At 36.6% G+C, this 22311-nt stretch overlaps 2 protein-coding genes across 2 annotated transcripts; both read left to right on the top strand.

Annotated features, from left to right (window-relative positions):
* Positions 1-3044: 3044 nt before the first annotated feature.
* LOC131157657 (abscisic acid receptor PYL9-like) lies at positions 3045-6286 on the top strand. The gene is made up of 3 exons (XM_058111971.1): positions 3045-3508; positions 4531-4746; positions 5714-6286. The coding sequence occupies exons 1-3, from the start codon at positions 3365-3367 to the stop codon at positions 5930-5932; spliced, it is 579 nt and encodes a 192-aa protein (XP_057967954.1). The 5' UTR covers positions 3045-3364; the 3' UTR covers positions 5933-6286.
* Positions 6287-13271: 6985 nt separating this feature from the next.
* LOC131157738 (serine/threonine-protein phosphatase 7 long form homolog) lies at positions 13272-14772 on the top strand. The gene is made up of 3 exons (XM_058112086.1): positions 13272-14364; positions 14476-14563; positions 14654-14772. The coding sequence occupies exon 1, from the start codon at positions 13526-13528 to the stop codon at positions 14297-14299; it is 774 nt and encodes a 257-aa protein (XP_057968069.1). The 5' UTR covers positions 13272-13525; the 3' UTR covers positions 14300-14364; positions 14476-14563; positions 14654-14772.
* Positions 14773-22311: the final 7539 nt, after the last annotated feature.

Genomic DNA, 22311 nt, shown 5'->3' on the forward strand with positions numbered 1-22311 from the left:
GTGTGAGATTCATAGTTCATGCCCCCTTCTAGACACTTTGGGTCTCTCACCATATTCTTTGAATAGAATAAGGCTCCCAGCAGCAGCCACCATTTCAATTAACTATATATTATCTGCATATGTCCCACAAAAAGTTTTTCAATCTTTAAACCCTAAGTTTTGTGCGTGTGTATGTGTGGGGTTAGATGATAATAATGTTCGAATCTCGAAATGGAAGTACTGGACTTCGGTATTTTATTATAGAGGTTTAGAGAAAAAGGTTCGTTATCTTGGTGAGTTGATTGAGTGATCAAAGTGTCTCTAGCACAAATAATTAAAAAATGAAAAGCATCTCGAACATCTTCGTATTTCTAAAAAAATAATAATGACTGTTTATATTAACGTATTATGATTTGTGTTCTATGTATGTCTCTGTGTAGTTATTTATCTCTTCCTTTAGCTCCTTGTCAGAGTGGCTCAATGCCACAATCCCATAATCCTCCTTCCCATCATAGGAAATATTTAAAGTGTTTTTGTTTTTCCTAAATGTCCTTTTCATCCGCAAACTTTTCAAATGTTCTATCTTAATTCACGAAGAAAAATGTTTATATTTTTGAGTTTAAGGATAAATTTAAATTGGACTTTGACTAATTAAATGAGCACATGATAATTGGATCGTGATGCTTGCATTACTTGCAAGAAAGTTAATGTTATAATGTCATGTGAGTGCACATCACAAGTCATCATGTACTTATTTGGTCAATTCTTCTCTTTCTATTATTTTAATTATCATGGAATTTGATAAATGTATGATAATTGGGATCTAAACAAGTACTTAGAGGACCAAAGAAGACCTTTACCTCAACAAAATTTAATAATAATAATAATAAAAAGGCAGTCAGGTGCACAAAGCTCCTACATATGTGGGTTCTGGAGAAGGGACGAACCACAGTTGGTCTACAGTACGCATTCTTACCTTAATTTTCGTACAGAAATTTTAAAATAAATTAATAAAATTTTATATTTATAAAATTTAGATTCAAAATTAAAATTTAGAAGTATTTTTTACTATAAAAAGTCCCTAAACAGCACGTGTTATGTTCCCTTGGGAATAACGTGAAAATGTATTTTTTATTTGCATAAAAACTGCACTAAATGCAATAATTATGTATTGTCTTCCCCCAAAAGTCTTAGCTCGGTAGTCCATTGACGAGTTTATAAGAAACTCGAGATTGAAAATGTGGTGCTACTTCTTCTATCCTAAATAAAAACTTACTCTTATTGCATATTAAAGTGATTAAAACAACATTGATTACTTGATTCTTTTGAAATAATATTTTTAAATTTATAAAGTTAAAGCTATTTTCAACCAAAAAAAAAAACTCGTGATTAACGTGAATGTATATATATATTTCATTTGCAAACATAATTGCATCAAACACTAATTGTGTCTTGTCTCCTTTCAAAAGTCTTAACTCAAGCAGTTAATTGATTTATTAAAAATTTGATGTTGAGAAACGTGCTTTTATCCTTTTGTCAGGGTTAGGACCACTAAAACAATATTAATTAACTTAAATATTTTTCTATCAACTAATTTTCTCGAATTTAACACACTTTTTTTTTTTCAATTTTCTTATCTTTAAGGTTATGATAAAAGTAATGATTGAAGATGTGCAAACTCTTTTGTAAACAACATTGGATGCAAAGTAAGAAAAACATATGATTAATTGGATATTTGTAGGAATGCTCAATTACAACACGCGAGAATGGTACAAAAAAGTCTATCTCTACTACAAAAAAGTCATTCACAATTTATGCTACTGGCACTTTATTTAATTAATGCAAGTGCTTATGCACCATCATTTGATATTTTTAATTAATATTCTATATCGAATATTACAAAATATTTTTCTGGTGAGAAGGGATTTGGAGGCACTCTAACCGTCTTGACTGTTATAGTCTATTTTCTATCATGATTCTAATTAATAGTTGTTGATACGATTATAATCTCCTATTTGTCTTCTATTTCGAATGAAATCTCTTCTTTCGCTAAAAGTAAAATAAAAATAAGAAATTGTTGTTGTTGTTAGAAACTGTGGTTGGTAAAAAAAAAGTTATAATTCAAATAGCTTAATCTTTCTTAAGTTTAAAAATATTTCTCAATTGTTAAAGTCTTAGCTCAAGTTTGAATCCTAAACCGAGTTGGGAGTGATATGAATTGAGATAGAGACCATCTCTTATTATGTAGTCCAAGCCTGGTGTGGGTTCACAATTGACCTAGGAATTTAAAAAAAAAAGGCATGTGTTCTTAATTTCATTAACTCTGACACTTTCACATTGACTTAAAACATGACATGTGATGCTTTTTATTAGACATTTTTACATTACTTTAATTTGATTTATCTGGAAAAATAAACACTAGTGCTTATTTTCTTATTTTACCATGCACAACACGCATTTCAAGTGATTACTCGATAATTTTTTACTCTTATATTTTTATTTTTCTTAACAATATTATTTACCAAAACAAATATAATTACCTCAATGAAGTATATGTCAATATACATAATTTTATCAAATCAGAGATTTCGAAAGTTACATTTATTTTTGTTAACTGTTTTGTATTTTCTTCTCACTATATTTCAGAAATTTTGACGATAAATCTTAAAATTAATGAATATTAAATGATGAAACACGGGAAAGAAGGAATCATTTGGCATTTATAAATACTTAAAAAAACTAAAGGAGTAAAGTATCAATCAAAGACATTAAAAAAATTCTTCAAATGGATAAGGCAAACACGTCCTATATGTCTATCTATAGGCCTATCAACTTGGAACATGGCCCAACATTTTACCCCATTAAACGTATAGGGACAATTTGGAAAACAAATAATGTTAATTGTGTGTGCTAGTAGTATTGTGCGCGCTTTGCGGTTGTTGGCCACCACTAAAATCACGCGGGAGAGTAGGCCGCAGACGACGTCGTTTCCGCTAAGCTGCTCCCCCGCTTTGGCAGCTTGCGCCTTTTCGTATAATTGCACCGTCCGTCCACTTGCTCACCCCACTTTTGGCCCAAACGATATAAACAAAAACAATATAAAAGACAAACAACCGGCGATTGGATGAGAATATATATTCATATCACACAGAGGAGAGAGAAAGCTCGGCAGAGGAGAGAGAAACTAGAGAGAGAGAGAGAGAGAGAGAGAGAGAGAGAGAGAGAGAGAGAGAGAGATTTCGCTACTGGAGCATTCATTCGATGGAGATGAGCTCTGGAGCCATCTGACAATCCCTTCGTCTACTACCCTTGCCGAAACCCGTGACCTGAATTCTCACTTACCATACCGACTCGCTGGCCTGAGATCGCTGGTCTTCGCCAACCGATGATCTTCGCGATGAACAACGGCGCCAATGGATTCGGCAGGGCGATGGAGGAGGAGTACATCAGGCGGCACCACAGGCACGAGATCAGGCACAACCAGTGCAGCTCTTCCCTCGCCAAGCACGTCAAGGCTCCTGTCCACCTCGTATGAAGCTAAACTATATATTTACTCCCTTCGTATTTTTTTATAAATTTTTTTTTTGTGCTCGATTGAATTCGTGAGTTATGTTTGAGTTATTTAGATGTGGATGACGATCCAATAAGTTTTGTTTTGCTGTGCGGGTTTTACTGTGGATTTTTTTAATGTTTGATCGATCTGCGGATCTGAGTAGCTTAGCCCTATCTTGCTTGAACTCTGTTTTTTTTTTTTTTCACTGTGTACGCTACTGTTCCTCTTAGCGTTTGGAGAACTCGTATTGTGGTGTTCTGTTTACTCTGCTGGGGTGATAAATTTTTTGTTAGTTTTTGGATGAATGTTAGGAAGAAAAAATTTGCTGGAAAGCCGAGTGGTCGTGGTTAGCAAATATTTTTCGTACGGCTGGTTGATCTTTGGTGGAGATATACTCAGTTTTCCCCTTTAATGTATATATTCGTTTAATATCGACAATATTTCATTCAAATTTTCAGTTCAAATTGGTAAGATATTGTTCATGTCGAAAGTAATGAATATGCTTGCCACTTTTTTTGGGGGAGGGGGGGGGGGTAGGTGGGTAAGGTGAGTACCGCTAGAATTTCTCTAACTTGTAATCGATGTGTGTTTCATTTTTTTTATTATTTATTTATTTTATTGTGTACAATCCAGTGATTCACTGGCCTATTGCCCGAGTGGCATCATGCCCCATGCTTTATATGTCTACGATACTGAGTTATCAGTTCAGAGTAACTCTTCTTTGTGTTTTGAGAACACGAATTTAAGGCAGCAAATTTGAAAATATGTGGATTTGGACGAAAATTCATGCAATTTTGTATTCAAATTTATCCAAATCCACACAATTTTTAAAAATTCAGTCCCATATTCATATGGCTGCACTAATATGTTTCTTTGGCATGTGCCATTTTTCTTAAATGGCCATAAATGGAGAGAAAAAGGAGATGTGAGAGATGAAACAGAATTTCCTTATTTGATGTCATTTCCTAAATTTAATGCTTCTTTATTTGGACAATCAGGTATGGTCCTTGGTGAGGAGATTTGATCAACCACAGAAGTACAAACCCTTTGTAAGTAGGTGTAGTGTGCAGGGTGATCTTGAAATTGGTAGTGTTAGAGAAGTTAATGTTAAATCAGGACTTCCAGCCACAACTAGTACAGAAAGGTTGGAGCTTCTAAATGATGAGGAGCATATCTTGGGCATGAGGATTGTTGGTGGGGATCACAGGCTTAAGGTATGGATTTTAATTTTTATTGTTCTGATTGTCTTAATTTGCATTTTTTCCTTTTACTTGCTTTCCCTTAGGCTTGAGAATATGTTATTAATTAGGCTTAGGACGTGTTGGTTAATTGGTTTTGTCTGAAATGAAGCCTAGGATCTTTCATGGTTTGGAGACTAATAAATTTAATGATATAATAGATTTATACTTAGAATTTTTACTAAATTCTGCCCTCACTGGCAATTATAATTGGAACCACTCCTTTACTTCAAAATTATGTATTTCTTTCACAGATAACTAGTTTTTTGTTGAGATACTTGCTTGCCTACCAAGTTCTATATTGTCTTATGCAGCTAGAATTGTTGGTTTGATTAGTTTGGTTACCGTATGGCCTGAAATCCATTTTGCAAGAATGAATCACCCATAAAGGTGGCATCAAGGTTGGAATATACTGAATGGCATGGCGGTGCCACAATTTTGGGGTCAAAGTTGGATGTGACTATTGGAACTTTTGCATAATTGACAAAGATATGATCATGCTATCGCTCTTCAATAATTTGTGATGTGGGACATAAGATGAAGCCTCCTTATAAAATTTATCTATATATCATGCCTGCCACAGATTGAGATGCACTCATTTTGTGAAATATTGCTATCAAACTACTCATTTAAACATCAGAATTTGTTCTAGCTTACTGTTATTGTAGGTTTTTATTTCTGGTCAGGCTATTATGAAGTTGTATTTTCATTAAACAATACCACACTTAGATGTTGCTTTAGCCACAGGCACCTAGACTGTTTGATTAAAGTTCTAAGTCAATAATATTTAGTAAAAAGTAAAAAACACTTATGTTCCTGCTTAAATAGGAATGCATTAGATCTGTTTGTGTTTCTGATTGTCAGTGGTCTCTTTGTGTGTGTAACTTTTGTTGCATAAAAGTATAAATTTACTCTAAAACCCCATTCTTATTCAAACCTGCAGAATTACTCCTCCATCATTACTGTTCATCCAGAGATCATAGACGGGAGACCAGGGACGTTGGTGATCGAATCATTTGTGGTGGATGTTCCAGATGGGAATACCAGGGATGAAACATGCTACTTCGTCGAGGCCTTGATCAAATGCAACCTGAAGTCACTGGCTGATGTCTCAGAGCGTTTAGCTGTGCAGGACCGAACCGAGCCAATTGGCCAAATCTGATAAGATAGGGTTCCAAGTGTAGAGAAGTCCAATCATTGTGGATGACAGGTTTTGAGGCTTTCTGTTGTGAGAAGCATGGACCCTTCCTTTCCTTACAGTTTATGCTTTGGTTTTTCCATCTTTTTATTTCAAAAGTGATCTTGACTGTCCATAGTAGCTCGTGATCAATCCCGTCTAATAGCTTACACGTTAAAAAACAAGCTTAGATGATATTCCTCCATGGTTTTGCTTGGTCTTTAACCATGAGGGTACATAGAGATCCTTGATTGTAAATATCCATGCTTGCTGAACCCGATGGTCATGAATCTACCTTTGCATGTTTTAATTTACCTCTAGAAAGGGGTGTTGCTTGGAGGGTACTTGCGTGCATCCACCCACTTTCACTAGGGTACATTCAAGCTAAGTTTTGACCAACTAGGATAGTAAAGTTCAAGACTCGGTTAAACCCAACTAGTTATAAAATAATATTATACATATACACAAATTATTCATAAAACAATGGAGTATTAATTACCAAAATTATTAAAAAAGTCAAACTTGATTGTCAAACTACTAACTCAACTCATATTTGAATTGAATTGAGCGGAGATATACTTAACATGCCTGATTAGTGATTACTTTTTGACCTAACTTGGTTCTGATTTTTCGCACACTAGTTGAACAAGTGGCGACTCAGTAAGGTCTTGAAAACCGAATGGAAATAGTTATCCAAAATTTGAAAAGGAAATCCAAAAAGTAAAGTAGAATTTGGCCAAATGCAGAATTTTATAGAAAGCTGACAAGACTGGAGCTCAAAGTTTGGTCTATTATGGGACAGGAGAAATTGGGAAAAGGGGAGGTGGGGAATATATATATATATATATATATATATATATATATATATGGTAGCGTACTAGCGTTACCTTAGTTTAAAAGAAATGGGAGAATCTCAACGGGTGACCAACCAAAATGGCTCTCTGTGTCTTTCTCAGCTTTATTCTTCTTGGGTCTCTGCTTGTTATCCTGCCTTGGAAAAAAAGTTGATTGGCCAGATCGCAAGATGAAGACCAAGAGTGGGTTCCTTCGTTCTCATGATTAAAGTTTGGAGGTTAAAGAAGTGTTGGAAGCAAAGTTTAAATTTAAATTTGTTTGGGTTTGTTGGAGATGGCGAGTCAATCCTTAAATCAAATAAATGAGTTAATGTTCAGTTTGAATTAAAATAAAATGTAATATTACCTAAAATATATGCTCTGAGATTTTTTGATTAAAATTTTATTATAATTCAATAAGATTAAATAGTTTTAATATAAGTTAACAAGAGGAAATGGAAAAGTGAAGATATAAAGGGCATTTAGTTTAGAAAATGATAGGAAACCATACCAATTAAAGTAGAAAAAAGATATAAAGGAAAGGACAAAGAACAACCACATGGAAGGTTGATAAGATGATCTGTGCTTTTAATAATATGTACGTAGCACTAGCAGCTGCTGCAGATGGCTACAGACTCAGCCCTGCTGACCTTAGATTGTGGATTCATTGTCAATAGGGCCATTAAGATCAGACCGTCCAAATCTCCTTGGCTAGGCGGTGGCTCATAATTGGTGTAGAAGTGAAGAAAGTAATGTATGAGGAAATTATTTAGGGACCATCTTTATTCGTTGGTGTACGTATTTATTAAATATCCAATATATATTAAATTGAACATATATTTATTAAATTGAACTTTTGTGCAGTGTTTAGGTTCTGAGATTTGAAGACTCAATATAAAATGTGTGAAATTGAACAAAATTTAGTATAATTTTGAATTTTATTTTGATTTCATATAAATTCAGAGAATTTTAAATGGACGGGATAATTTTATATGAAAGCAGAAAATTGCTAATGGTTACTTCCATGGTTTTTTATTTTTTGAGTTCTGACTCATATTTGGGTGGATGATTTACTTGAAATTTTTTGCAGGAAACTTTTCATTGATAGAAGGTATGATGCTTGAACATTAGACTGATATTAAGGCTCCATTGTGTATTGAGGGGTGTGACCCCATCCGTAGTATGATTTTGGTAATTTTTGCATAGAGTTATTTATATTTTAGTTGAGAATTAAATCTTGAAGGCAATTTTTCGCGACATTACAGTTAAAAGTTTCTAAGTTTCGTGAATGTAAATACACAATTAAATCGCATAAGATTGACTCGTAATTTTCATTTTTGTTATGGAGGAATTGGGGCTAGAAGGGAATTCTAATTTTGTAGCTAATTCCTTTACGTTGTTTGTGTTGGGTGTCCCTCCTTGTGAGGCCCATGTCTTGAAAAAGGTTCCAATATTTTTTATTGCTTTGTTGGGTTCTCTAGGCTGCAGGTCTGCGAGTTTTTTCCTATTTTATTATTAAATATAAATAAAATATAAAATAACACTCTGATTGGGAAAAATTTTCCCAAAGTAATGCTCACGTAATCTCGCAGCTTCATGTTGCGAGATTTAAACTGATGGGCCGCTCTGCCTTCGACGCGTGGCAACGAAAGAAACAGCGGGAAGCGAGGTTGGAGCAAATCTCGCAACTTGGTGCTGTGTGATTTCAAGAGAGCAGCCAGCGGGAAGGTGACACGTAGTAAATCTTGCAGGACTATCTTGCGAGATTTGCTTCATCTGCTCAAAAGCTCCCCGAGCTCTCAGAAGACTATCACAGAGGAGAAAGAGGTTGTAGAGAGGACCGTTGGAGTTTGCAGGTTGCCGTTCGAGCTGGCAGGTGATCGTTCAGGCGAAAGCAAGGCTATTTAAGGGAGAAGATGGGGTAGGCTTTTTTTTATTTAGCAAAAACGTGAGTTTATTATTTTAATTACTGAGGAATTTTCTGTTTTGAGTTGGATTATTTGGGTTCGTTGGATTATTTGGGTTCGTTGCTGCATCTAGAGGAAGGTTAGTTTTAATTGATTTAAAATTTTATAATTTTATTTTCATGTTTGGCTTGCCTGTTAAATTTACCTGACTTCAATATTTATGATTACATGCATATATAGAGTCGTGAATATGTGCATTGTAGTGGATGTATGTATGGATATATGAGAGCATAAACATATGTATATTGCTTTACATGAATAGGCTGATAACAAATGAGTATAAGCATGATGTTTAGAATATAAGTGCATGTGCATGAATGTAGAATATAGATGTGCATGTATGTGGATGTATGCATATGTAAGGATATATATATATATATATATGCATGTTTGGTCATGGATGAATGCATGGTGAACATGAAGGTGAGTTTATTCATATGAATATGAATGTATTAATGCATGAGGCAATGGGTATAGAGGTATGAATGGGAGTGTTTGGTAGTAGATACATGTGCATGGGTATTCATATGATGCATGCATAAGTAGATGGTAATGGTAGGACATGCAAATGAGTTGTGCATTTGTATGTCTAAATGGAAAACATATTGGGTGCATGGATATAAGTAAAATAAATAAATATATATTTTTATGTGTTATACATGTAGGAATGTCATAAGAATAAGGGCATGTATGTGTATGCATGTATTATGTGAGTATGCATGAGTAGTGTATGAATAAAATGTGCAAATGCCAAGATGAAATAATGAACTAATGTGCATGTGTCCTTTAGACATGACTAGACATGTATGTGTGCATGATTTTGTGTATATGTCTGTGGAATATATGCAAAAGCATAAGAGGATATATTATTGTGCTAGCATGTATTTTTATGAGTTTGCATGAATGCATATGAGATGTATATATATGTACATGATTATGCATGTGTATATGTGTAGATATATATGTGCATTGTGGTGTCAGCTTGCGTGTTTTAAGTGTGTGAACAATTGTTATAAATATTGTTGTCGCTATTATTATTTTTGAAAATCCAAAAATAAATATTTGTTGTTGCTATGTATCATTTTTGTTAAAAAAATCCCACAAAAATGTTCAAAACATCTTCGTAAAGAGATTAAAAAAGGGTATAAGGTTAAACTTTTTGAATTTTGTGTGCCTTGCATGACTTATTCTTCCTACATGTCATTTTTCCTAACTATCTAGGGGGAGAATGTTTAGGCACTCCATCACACTGGAACATAATTCTATATGTGCATGTAATTTATTAACTACTCTTATGCTTAAGTTTATTATTATTTGACCAAACTCATAATTAACTAATCCATATTGTTTTAGATCTTATCATTTTATGTTTATTGTTATTTTACCAAACTCATAATTAACTAATCCATTAATGTGGAAAAATATGTTGTAAAAGAAATATTACCGTTGTGTTACTTTAAAATGTTAGTTAGGGTTCGTAAAAAGAAAAGTAGTGTTTCAATTTTTGTGGTTCATATTTTCAAAAACATGATTTTTTTTTCATCATCACTACTTTGTCAAACATTTTCTCATACAAGTAGTATTAGAACACCACTTTTATTATAAGTATAAAAAATACGTTGTTATCAAGTGATTAAGTCTTTTTTTTTTTTTTTTTATAAATGCGAATTTAAATGCCTCCTGCATGGCTGATGCAGTGATGTGAATTACATGTTGGTAGATATCATAGGATCTCGTATGCTTAAATTATTTTATTATATTGTCTGTAAACATTTCAGGGTCATTGTAAAAATGGGTAAATGTTCAAATTACACCTGGCATGCTGCTGAAATTTCGGTACGACTTTTCGTAGAAAAGTCAGAATTGCATGCAAGAATATTTTCAAAGTGACAAGTGAAACATTTAGAGAATATTGCATGCACATGAACGTAGTGAAAATAAATCTTGTTTACTATTCACTTAGCATATCACTTATACATAAAATTTTTGTTTTGCGTAGGTCTTTTATATTTCCCAAGCGTCAATCTAGATGGCAGGAAGTTCGAGCAGTATTCCGATTTTGGTATTGTTGTACATGGGGGGTAATATTATAACCGGACAAACCGGTGTTAGTTATAGTATTCCGCCAATTCAACCTATTCGAATTGGCCATATGTGTAAATTAACTAAATTGTATACGAAGATATACAAGTACTTGCATATTGATCCAAATCAATCTGCATTGTGGGTAACCATAAGATACCCAATTATGGGGCATCATGATACAATCTTCTATGAGGTTGTTCCCGTGACTAATGATTACGGTTTGCGCATGATGTTGGATGTACACTGCGTAGGGACGACATATTTGACTGTGCAACTGTATGTCGAAAACATTCCTCACATGGGTGTCGCCGCAGATGGGCAGCTGGGAACGTCTATTGAGCACGTGGTTGAAGCGGAGGAAGCAGATCCAGCTGTTGGTGAGATGCCTGTTTTCGAAATGAACAAATGTCCACGATCGTCGTTCGAGCCGCAGACTATTCAAGGACCTACTATTGACGCGAATTATCATGTTGTCTGCGAAGAAGTTTTAGAAGAACAATGAGGATTGTTGTTCGCAATAGCGAACAACGCGCTAGACGAGGGGATGAACATCACGAACAATGTTCATTTACGAGATGACACGTATGAGGAGGAAATTGGTGAAGGGACGAACGAGTTCCCCGATGATGTCGACCCACCCCCCCGTGAATCGAACGATGCGACGTATACGACTGATTTCATGGACGAACCTCCTATGTATGGTGTAATTAACGTAGATGCTGCAGATTTGTCCCATGGTGACGAGCTTCCTATACGGGTAACTCGTTAGGATGAATCATCAGAACTGAGTACGGGGATGTTATTCGGGTCGAAAGATCAATTGATAGTTGTTGTGCGAATACCACGTTCGAACGCACCATGACTTCCACGTCTTGCAGTCGAACCCACTGTTATGGGTTGTTAGGTGTAAGAGCTCTGAATGTAGTTGGAGACTGCGTGCGATGTATCATCAGAAACACCGATTTTTCGAAATCACTCAATATGGTGGTCCGCACACATGTTTGAATGAACTCCTCTCGCAAGACCATAGTCAAATCACGTTGTCCCTCATTGCTAGGGAGATTGTGAATATGATAAGGGGTGATGCGTCGACCTCAATCGCCACATTGAAAGAATTCATAGATCGTCGTTTCGGCTATTCCATCTCATATAAGAAGATTTGGTTGGGCAAATAGAAGGCAATTGCCCAAGTATTCGGCGATTGGGAGAAGTCTTATCAGACTTTGTCTAGGTGGATGGAAGCAATGTGCTCTTATAATCCTGGTACTATCGTCAAGTGGAGGTGGAACCCTATACCAGGCAGCGATCAGATCGTAACATTTGTATCAGTTTTTTGGGCGTTCACAACATCTATTCAAGGTTTCCCCCACTGTCCTCCTGTGATATGTATAGATGGGACACATTTGTACGGTAAGTACAAGGGAAAACTCCTTATTGCGACGTGCCCGGATGTGAATAGGCAAATATTTCCCTTTGCATTCGCTATTGTGCAAAAGGAAAGTTTGGACACATGGAATTGGTTTCTGTGTTGTCTTCATTCCATTACCGACAGGGACGACATTTGCCTTATATCAGATGGGCATCCAGGGATCCTCGCTGTAGTGTCTCACAATCCCGATTGGCAGCCACCACGTGTGCACCACGGATTCTGCCTTCGACACGTGGTAAGCAACTTCAGAATGAAAGTGCACAGTGTCAATCTTAAGCGAATGGCTGAGCGAGCGGGAAGAGAGCATCAGGTCAGAAAGTTTAACATGTGGATGGAGATGATCTTCGATGAGCGTGGGGAACCCGCGAAGACGTTCTTTGATCAGATCCCTCCTCATATGTGGACTCAGTGCCACGACGGTGGCAGAAGGTATGGGAACATGACGACAAACCTCGTCGAATGTTTCAACGCCGTCCTTAAGGGCGCTCGTAGCCTCCTAATCATTGCCCTTTTGCAATTGACATTTTATCGCATTGCACATTATTTCAACAGCTGACGGGAGGCTGCTCCTAACGCAATATCAGGAGGAAACGCATTAGCTCCTCATATTTTTCTTGCGATGGAAAGAAGAAAGTTGAAGGCGACCGGACATCGCGTGACGACGTTCAACCGGTCTAGGGGTACTTTTAGCATCACGACTGCGCAGTTGGGACCTCATAAAGAAACAACGTGCAAATCCTGCGCATTCAAGATTTGCACGTATGCTCGCGTGGGAAGTGGCAAGTGTTGCACTTTCCATGCTCCCATCTTCTCGCTGCATGTGCGGAGACACGATTGAACGCTATGTAGTACGTTGAGCCTTGTTGGAGCACCGCTGAATACTATGCGACATATGCGGCGGATTTTCAGCCGATTATGCACGAGGCGTACTGGCCAGCATCGTTGTTGCAAACTATACAGGAAAATCCAGCGTATGCTTGACATAAAGGTCGTCCTAGGAGCTCCTGTATACACAATAAGATGGACGCTAGGGAAGGTAGGAAGAGGAGCACGTGCAGTATATGTCATCAAGAAGGACATAATCGCACAAGGTGTCCGAGAAGGACCCAACCTGGCGATGCAGCTGGATCGTCGCATTGATTTCGTATGCATTTTGTGACTCATTCACACCCTTCTTTTTTTTTTTTTTTGTATATAATTCATCTGATGCGAGGATGCATTTTACAGGATTGATCCAGGGCCGTCGGATCCGAGTGTCTTGACTATGGGCAATGATCACAGGGCCAGTCGAGCGTGGGCTGATGGGCATGCGGACCCCTTGTTCTGCCGAGGGGGCATGCAGTTTGCGGAGCGTTGGTTAGAGGCAGACCCCCGCATCGTCCAGCTGATACACGATGCAGGGTTTTATGGGATTTATCGGATTGCTCATATTCAGCTTGATTGGCATCTCGTCACAGCATTGGTGGAGCGATGGAGACCCGAGACGCACACGTTCCACCTACCTCATGGCGAGTCCACCGTCACATTACAGGACGTTGCTGTTTTGTTTGGGTTACCGATTGATGGGCGAGTCGTCACCGGTCGCACTGCTGGACTAGTGGAGGGACTTATAGACCGTCAGGGTCGAGTCGCCCTGCGTACTATGTGTGAGCGTTTGTTAGGCATCGTTCCGCCTCACAGCGAGTTGGTTGGTGCACGCATTCGTATGCGGTTTCTCGAGGGGGATATGTTTCGTGAGCTCCCGGAAGATGCCAATGCACAGACGATAGCATGCCACGTACGAGCCCACTTGTTGCGTTTGATGTGTGGGGTGATTTTCTCTGATATTTCCGGCAGCTATGCGCATCTGATGTTCCCTCCACTACTTGAGGACTTCGGAGCATGTCACTCATACAATTGGGGGTTCGCCACTTTGGCGTGGTTGTACAGGGAGATGTGTCGCACCGTGCATTACTCGAAGACACAGATTACGGGCCCCCTTCGCCTACTCCAGGTTTGGGCCTGGGAGAGATTTGCTTCCTTCACGTTGACGCGGTGAGGTTTCCTGCAAATTGAGAGGGGTCAGGACGATCGTCTGGTTGATCCTCTCCCACTCGCATACCGGTTAGTACAAATTTTATCTATCCCTCCTCATTCACTCTATAACTATTACGAATACTAATTTGTAATACGTAGCAGTCTTGCATTTGGAAACTTACGTTTCATCTTATACAGATGGAGGGACGACTTGAGGGCATCGATGGTTGCGCTTCACACATTGCCCTGGTACAGGTTCGAGTTAGACATGCACCGGGAGCATGAGGTATAAATCAGTTAAAGTATAGCACATGATATTCTTTCTTTCTTTCAGTTGTTTATAGTTCGCTTATCTATTGGTTTTGTCTAAGTGCAGTTTTTATGGATGCCCTACACAGAAGAGATTTTAGCTGACCTGTCGCATGACTATGTAGACGGGAGGGACCTGTGGGTAGCTCGAGTGCCACTCATATGCTTTCATATTATTGAGTGGTATCTCCCTGATCGAGTTATGCGAAATTTTGGGTTTCGATAGGTCATTCCCGCCCGATTTATGATGTCGGGGGTAGATATTGTTGGGGACGACCTCCACGGCATGGATGGGTGCGGTTGAGGGGTCACAGATTGGTCTAGTACGCATGTGATATTTGTCACAGCGTGGGAGCATCAGCGAGACTACATCATAGGAGGAGTGGCGGAGCACGGGGTGATGCGTCTAGATGACCCATACTTCACATGGTATAGGTCTATCACACGTCGCTTCGTCGACAGGACCGCTGCTATATATTTGAGCCTCCTAAGTAGACTAATGCCATTGTTCATTTTATGATATATACGTTCCGATTTGAACGCGTTCATAAAATATGTTCATATACTACAGGTTGACATAGTCATTAAGGCAGACCAGATCTCGTCGGATCCTACGATCCACCGATTGATGAGTGCTACACTGGATCTCGTCCACGAGGACGGTCGACGGATCCTAGGATGAGGAGGTCGACCAGCTCCAGTACGAGGAGGACGACATGCCTCCTCTAGTCATCCAGGGACTCCCATGTCCTCCCCACCGGTCGTATAGGCAGAGTACGTGTTCGGCCCGTCAGCGCCGTATGCGCCTTACACTGCAACTGATATTGCCGGAGCGTCGAGCAGACCGACTGATGCCCCATCCGACTCTGTTGCTACCCCATCGATGTCATTTTTGTTGGACGATCTTTTCGATGGGGTGGAGGTCGATGCACCCCCTATGCCGCCTCTTTCTCGTCTTGAGACATCGTATTCGTTCTCACCGCGTGCGCTCCGCATGGATGATGATGATTATGTAGCACCTCTTGGGGGAGACAATTCACATCCAGGACGACAGGATAGGTGACCTCATGATGCTGACCAGCAGGGAGAGGGTAGACGCAGACGGTAGCCATCACGACCCCGGAGACGACCTTGCTGCGGCACAAAATAGTTTAGCATTATTTTGATTACATTTTCATTGTATGTATATCATTGATTGTTTTAATTTCATTTGTATATAATTGATTATTTTTTTATTCTTTTTTATATATCATTTAATAATTCGTAACTCTAAAGAATTCAATACTGCCAAATATAAAAAATGACACAATTCGTATCGCTAAAATTTGCATGCCTAGTTAAGTTAATTCCTTAAATTGAATTGTCTTTTACTGCAAGATTCGTATCGGTAAAATTTGTATGGTATTTGGTTAATGGATTTTACTCTTGGCGGTGTATTTACTGTCGTGGGCAGTCAAAGCAAGATTACTTGCGTATTAAAAAAAAATAGCTTGAATTTTTTTTTAGCTAATTTTCGTATAATTTTCCAAGACTATGAAAACAAATTAGACATTTAAGTGTGCGTGGAAACTAGTATCATAGGTGTTTAAGACTATTTATTGTATTTAACTGTAATCGAGTTTTAATAAATAAATTTTAAATTTAAATTTTTAATAAAACAATTTTATACCTTATCTCAAAATAATAAATTAAATAAGAATAATCTACCTACCCATATGATAGTATCCTAAGGTAATTTTGGTATAATTTTAATTATTTCTCAGTTAAATTCCAATAGATTAGTACTTTGTTTTGTTTGGTCTCATAATATTATTCTATAAAAAGATGTCTCACAAATATAAAACTTAACAATTTTGTCTCAATCTCTTCCCCTCCATCGTTCAAAAAATTCTAACTTGATTTACCATTACATGTAAGAAATTATTATGTCACGCTTTAATTATATTTAAAATCAATTTTCAAATATTTTTTAACAGTCCCATCCTTGATGACTCGGGGGGTTGTAAATTGAATTTCTATTAAAATTGTTTCTACGCAATAGTCCACATGCGTCTAATAATTGATTATTTATTATCAATCCTAATATAATTCCCTTATAAAATAATTTTTGAACCTGACTTAATTAGGTAATATTTTTTAATTAATTATAAATCAGTACAACAGTGGTACAATGTTGTTCCATTTGAACATAGTCTAGAAGAGCTTGTCTATTCATTTCATACATGACACAAGTTTTATGCCCTTGAAAATTGAAAAATTTTAAATAGAAATAATAAACAAGAAAAATGTTTTGACTGCTACACTTTACACAGGAATAGAGTCCAATAACTTAAGCTCCTAATCTTAAATTGATTAAGCACCCATGAATTTTTAAAAGTGCCTTAAATTAATTCATATATTATATTGAGAAATTTATATTTATATATATATATATATATATTATATAGTATTCTTTAAAAAAATTGTATCATTATTACAGACAATACTCGGGTCGAGTTTTTTTTACTTTAATAAAATTTATTTTTGAACCCACTGACTGGAATTTAACTTTAAAAAAAATCTCCAAATTCTAGATCACTTCTTACTTTAGGGTTTATTTTTATTTATTATGCAGCAAATCTCGCAGGATAGTCCGGCGAGATTTGCCACGTGTCACAACACTACTAGACTCAGGGGGATAAATCTCGCAGCTTGGTCCTGCGAGATTTGCGCCACGCGTCACCTACCCGCTGGAGCTGCGAGATTTGCTCCAGCCTCGCCACGCGTCACCTTCCCGCTGTTTCTCTCGTTGCCACGCGTCAAAGGCAGAGCGGCCCATCAGTTTAAATCTCGCAGCATGAAGCTGCGAGATTACGTGAGCATTACTTTGGGAAAAATTTTCCCAATCAGAGTGTTATTTTATATTTTATTTATATTTAATAATAAAACGGGAAAAAACTCGCAGGTCTGCAGTATGTTTTTGTATTCCAAAAAGACTCACGCGCAGCAGCTGTGACCCCTTCACTTCCTTCACCATTTTTGCACTAGCTCCTCACGCCTGCAGCTAGCTACGAGCCTATGACCCTTCTTTAGCGTGCTGCCCTCCCTCCTGTGACTCCGGTAGCTTCACGATGCTGTTTCTCCGACGAGCTGCCGTTCCAGTGCAAGTATCTTGGTTTTTTGTCTTGTTCCAGCAAGCAAAAGGGATTATTTTTCAGCATATTGGGCTTTCGGTTTGTACTTACGTTTGTGCTCTATTTTGGTTGGATCTTTGAGCTCTGCTCTCGACATTTGGTGAGGTCTTTCATCTTACTACATTTGTCATACACTTTTGTGTATTTGAAAGACTTGTGTCTTTTTGTACCCACTTTGTTCGAATCTTGGTGATAGTGGATTTGGATCGTCGTGTCTTGTGGACATACCTCAACACTTGAGGGAACCACGTTAAATTTCTTGTGCCTCAATTTATTTATTTATTTGCATTACACCATTGATTTATTTGTGGGAATCATTCATATTTTTTCCTAACAAGTGGTATCAGAGCTATGTTCTTTGAACTCATTAGGATTGTGTAAATCATGGATGATAATGTTGGTCATATGATTAGCTTCAATGGAAGTAATTGGGTAACTTGGAAAACAAAAATGTAAGATCTTTTATTTTGTAAAGATTTGGATGGACATATTGAGGGTGATAGCTGAAAGCCTCAAAACATTAGTAATGATGAGTGAAATGGGCTTAATAGAAAAGTTGTTGGTGTCATCCATCATGGATGGATGATAGTGTTTTTTCATCATGTTTCTACCAAAACTTCGGCATATTGTGGAAAAAATTGGAGGGTCTTTATGATAGAAAGTTGACTACAAATAAAGCTTTTCTTTTTGAAAATTGGTGAACTTGAAATATAAAGATGATAGTCTTATTACTGAGCATTTGAATGAGATGAAAAATATTATCAATCAACTTGCTACTATGAAAATAGTTTTTGATGATAAATTGCAGGTCTTAATGCTTATTAACTCTTTACCGAAAAGTTAGGAGACTTTGGTTGTGACAGTTAGTAATTCGGCTCCCGATGGAATTGTTAGTATGAACCAAATTACTAGCAGCTTGTTGAATGAAGAAATAAGAAGAAAATCAGTTGGCTCTTCTCATTCAGAGACATTTGTGACAGAAAATCGGGGGAGAGGTAGAAGCAAGAGTAGATCTTCTCACTGCAATGATAAATCAAGAGGCTGGTCTAGCTTAGTTTCAAAAAATGATATTGAGTGTCACTATTGTCATAAGAAAGGGCATATGAAGCGGGAGTGTAGAAAATTGAAATTCAAGGAGTAAAACAAAGAGAAAATTTTTGAGAAAAAGAATGAAGACACAACTTCAGTTGCATCTGTTGGTGATCTTATGGGTTTTGTGATGAAAGTTGCATTAATTTGACAAGTCAAGAGACTAATTGACTTATTGATTCCGGTGCGTCATTCCATGTTACTTCTACGGAAGATTTCTTCACTTCCTATTCCAAAGGAAGTTATGGACTTGTTCGGATGGAAAATGAAGGTTTATCAAAAATTGTTAGCATGAGAAATGTTTGCTTGGAAGCAAATCTTGAATGCAAGTTGGTGCTCAAAGATGTGAGACATATACCTGACATTCGGCTAAATTTGATATCTAACGGAAAGCTTGATGATCAAGGGTTTGACAACCATTTTGGTGATGGAAAATGGAAGCCCACGAAGGGTAATTTTGTGGTGGCTAAAGGCAAGAAGACTAGTTGTAGAAATCCAAACCCAGAAAATAAAATAAAATAAATATAAAAGAGAGAAATGAAGTAAAACAAAAGAAAAAGAAGGAATTTGATTTGGCAGGATCCAAACCATCGACAGTTTTCTAGAGGGTGAGAAAACCATCATCGGTTTTCAGTCAACTGGCAGGGTTAACTGCCAAATTGCCGCCGGTTTTCTCCTAAGCTGCCCACCTATAAATAGAAGTGAGCTCATTTTTTCTTGGAATTTTAAAATCTCTCCTTTTTAGGCTCTGCTAGGGTTTTGGGATTTCTTCATTAAAAGGCTCTTATGGGTTCTCTCTTGTTCTCGGTTCACTCTCTCTCTCCTCCAGGCTAGTCGATACTCGTAGTTCTACCGGTTCGAAAAGCTAGGGTTTCGGGCCTTTTCGTATGTTCCGATTTCTTTTTTAGAAATAAGTAAGGGGATTAAGTTAAGCCAACTTTTTTAATGAGTTTGATCTGATTGAAATGTATTTGATGTAAGTATATTTATGTTTTCAGTTGTTACTTTGAAAACTGACCGTTCGAAATGGACCTTTTTCAAACTTAGGATATATGATATGATATTTTCAGTAAAAATGAACGGTGGAAAGTTTGGTTTGACCTTATAAACTAAATATACTATGTTTCTTGGTTGCCTACAGGCTATGTTCAAAATACTGAAATCGTGTGGCAGGTGGATATTATTTTGGGGATTTTTGTATAACCAAATTTGTGATTGTTTGTGAAATACTGGATCTGTTTGTGAAAAATACAGGGATTTGATATAGTGGTTGTGAACCAAGTTTTATATGATAGCCGAGGGTCGGGATTCGATATAGCGGCTATGAGCTGAGTTTTATATGATGGTCAAGGGCCGGGATTATGTTTAGCTGCTATGAGCCAAGATGTATCTAACGGTTGTGGGCCGGGTTTTATAATATGACAAATTTTATACGAAATGAGTTTAAAATACAGTTTTTATTACTTAAATTGCATGATATGCTTTAGGAACCCTGAACACCAGTTTTGTTATGAGCACAACACCATTGCTAGAGATTCAGTATTTGACCATGTGCGCCCACACTGTTATGGATTGAAGTGTAGGGTGGTTTTAGCCAATTAGCCTCAGTAGAGGGTGTTCCTACCCTAGAAGTCTGAATTAGGAAGTGGTAATGTAACACCCCGACCCCGAGGGGCCTGGGATATTAACTTTTTACTACTGATTTACAGCGGAAGCAAATAAACTCGACTTTTATTAAACCAGAGCGCTAATTATTCATGTTACAATTACTTATTTCAAATGAAGAGAATTACACAAACGTAAATATCTGAAATCATACTAATGTTTCTAAATAAATCTTTATTTTTCTAATCCCCACCCGCATGCTTGCTAAGCCTGATTTCCGACATGTCCTTCAGAGTTATCTGAAATAAAATATGATTGGGGTGAGACGACGCTCAGTAAGTAAATAAGATTATTATTAGTGTGTGGCCAAAATGAGCTTTTAAAGAATTTCATAAAACAATATTTAATACTATAACTTCAAGACTGCTTTTAGAATAAACATAAATTTAAAAATTCCTGCATAAAACTTTTGTCATCAATTTCAATAGTAAATTTTTATATTCATATACTATAACTGTTAAATTAAACTTTTAACTTTAAAACTGTAAAAATATTTAATGATAAACATACATATACTTTTCCTTATACGTTTTTCTTAGATCGTCATTTAAGCACCAGAATGATTCTTTTCACGTAAACTTATACTTTTCCTTCAAATCATCAGTAACTTGTATACGTAATTAAATATGTATAAACATATATTATAAAAACCCACCCTTAGGCCTGTTTGCCGTAAGTCATGTTTACCCCCATGACTGGGTTGTGCGGTCCGAAGACTGGACTTAGCTGGCTGGCCGACCAAACTAAATCAACGTACGTAAACTTTAAGTGAGATTTTCCTTATTAAGTCCTAGACTTAAACCAGGTGTGCACTCAGGAGAAATCCACTAACATAAATAACCACTCTGTAAACAGTGTGGGTGCACTCTGATCCGTATAAACTTTAAGCTGCGGTACCAAGCATCTGTAACTTTGAACTTTTGTTTGCCATAAGGGGTTTTAAAATCATCTTATTATAATTTATGCAATTTAATATAATATCGTGAAAATCTCATCTTTACTTATATTTACATAAAAATGTAACGTACAAATAAACTCATGCCACACAATTTTTGTGTTAAAAATATATATAATTTTACTTTTGAATAGAAAGAAATGCTGAAAATTTACCCGAGGGGATTAGAACATTTCTTAACCCAAAAATAGGTGCAAGTATATTAAAGATAGAATTGATATAATTAAATATGCGTAAAAATAAACTCATGGAAATTTTGTGGAACTAAATAACATAATTAAAATTTACATACAAAATAAACTCGGGTATGAATTTAAAATAAAAAGAAACTAACATAATCAAAATTTACTTACCTTCTTCTTTTACCGTGTGCTACGAACACAATAATTATCTTTAAGAAATGAGATCGGAAAAAGTGGGTGATTGAGAATTTATTCAAAAATTCTCTCTCCACCACAAATTCTTTCACTCACTAATTCTTCTCTTCCTTGGAAAATTGTTGTGAAAAATGAAAGTTGAGAGCTTCCTATTTATAGGAAAATTTTGGGGAAGAAATGAAATTTGTAAAAGTGTGGGGAGATGGGTGAAATTATAATTATTAAAAATTAAAGAATGGGCAAGGTATGGGTTGTGTATGGGATAGGGATGGAGGCCATGTGGGAGTGCTTGCCACCATTCCCATTAAATAATTTTTTTTTTAATTAATTACTTACCTAATTAATCAATTAGTTAATTAATTATTTTACTATTTCATTATTTTTCTTAATCATTATTATCAATATTATTATCATTGTTATTACTTTTAAACTATTTTTAGTATTTCTTTATTTTATTTTTTGAATA

The sequence above is a fragment of the Malania oleifera genome, chromosome 6 (genome assembly GCF_029873635.1).
Source record: "Malania oleifera isolate guangnan ecotype guangnan chromosome 6, ASM2987363v1, whole genome shotgun sequence".
Lineage (NCBI taxonomy): Eukaryota > Viridiplantae > Streptophyta > Magnoliopsida > Santalales > Ximeniaceae > Malania > Malania oleifera.

Excerpts from the sequence above, each read along its gene's own strand:
- LOC131157657 (XM_058111971.1), top strand. The coding sequence starts at position 3,365 with ATGATCTTCGCGATGAACAACGGCGCCAATGGATTCGGCAGGGCGATG. Across the intron at positions 3,509-4,530 it reads TCAAGGCTCCTGTCCACCTC|GTATGGTCCTTGGTGAGGAG; the intron begins GTATGAAGCTAA and ends TTGGACAATCAG. Across the intron at positions 4,747-5,713 it reads GTGGGGATCACAGGCTTAAG|AATTACTCCTCCATCATTAC; the intron begins GTATGGATTTTA and ends TCAAACCTGCAG.
- LOC131157738 (XM_058112086.1), top strand. The coding sequence starts at position 13,526 with ATGGGCAATGATCACAGGGCCAGTCGAGCGTGGGCTGATGGGCATGCG.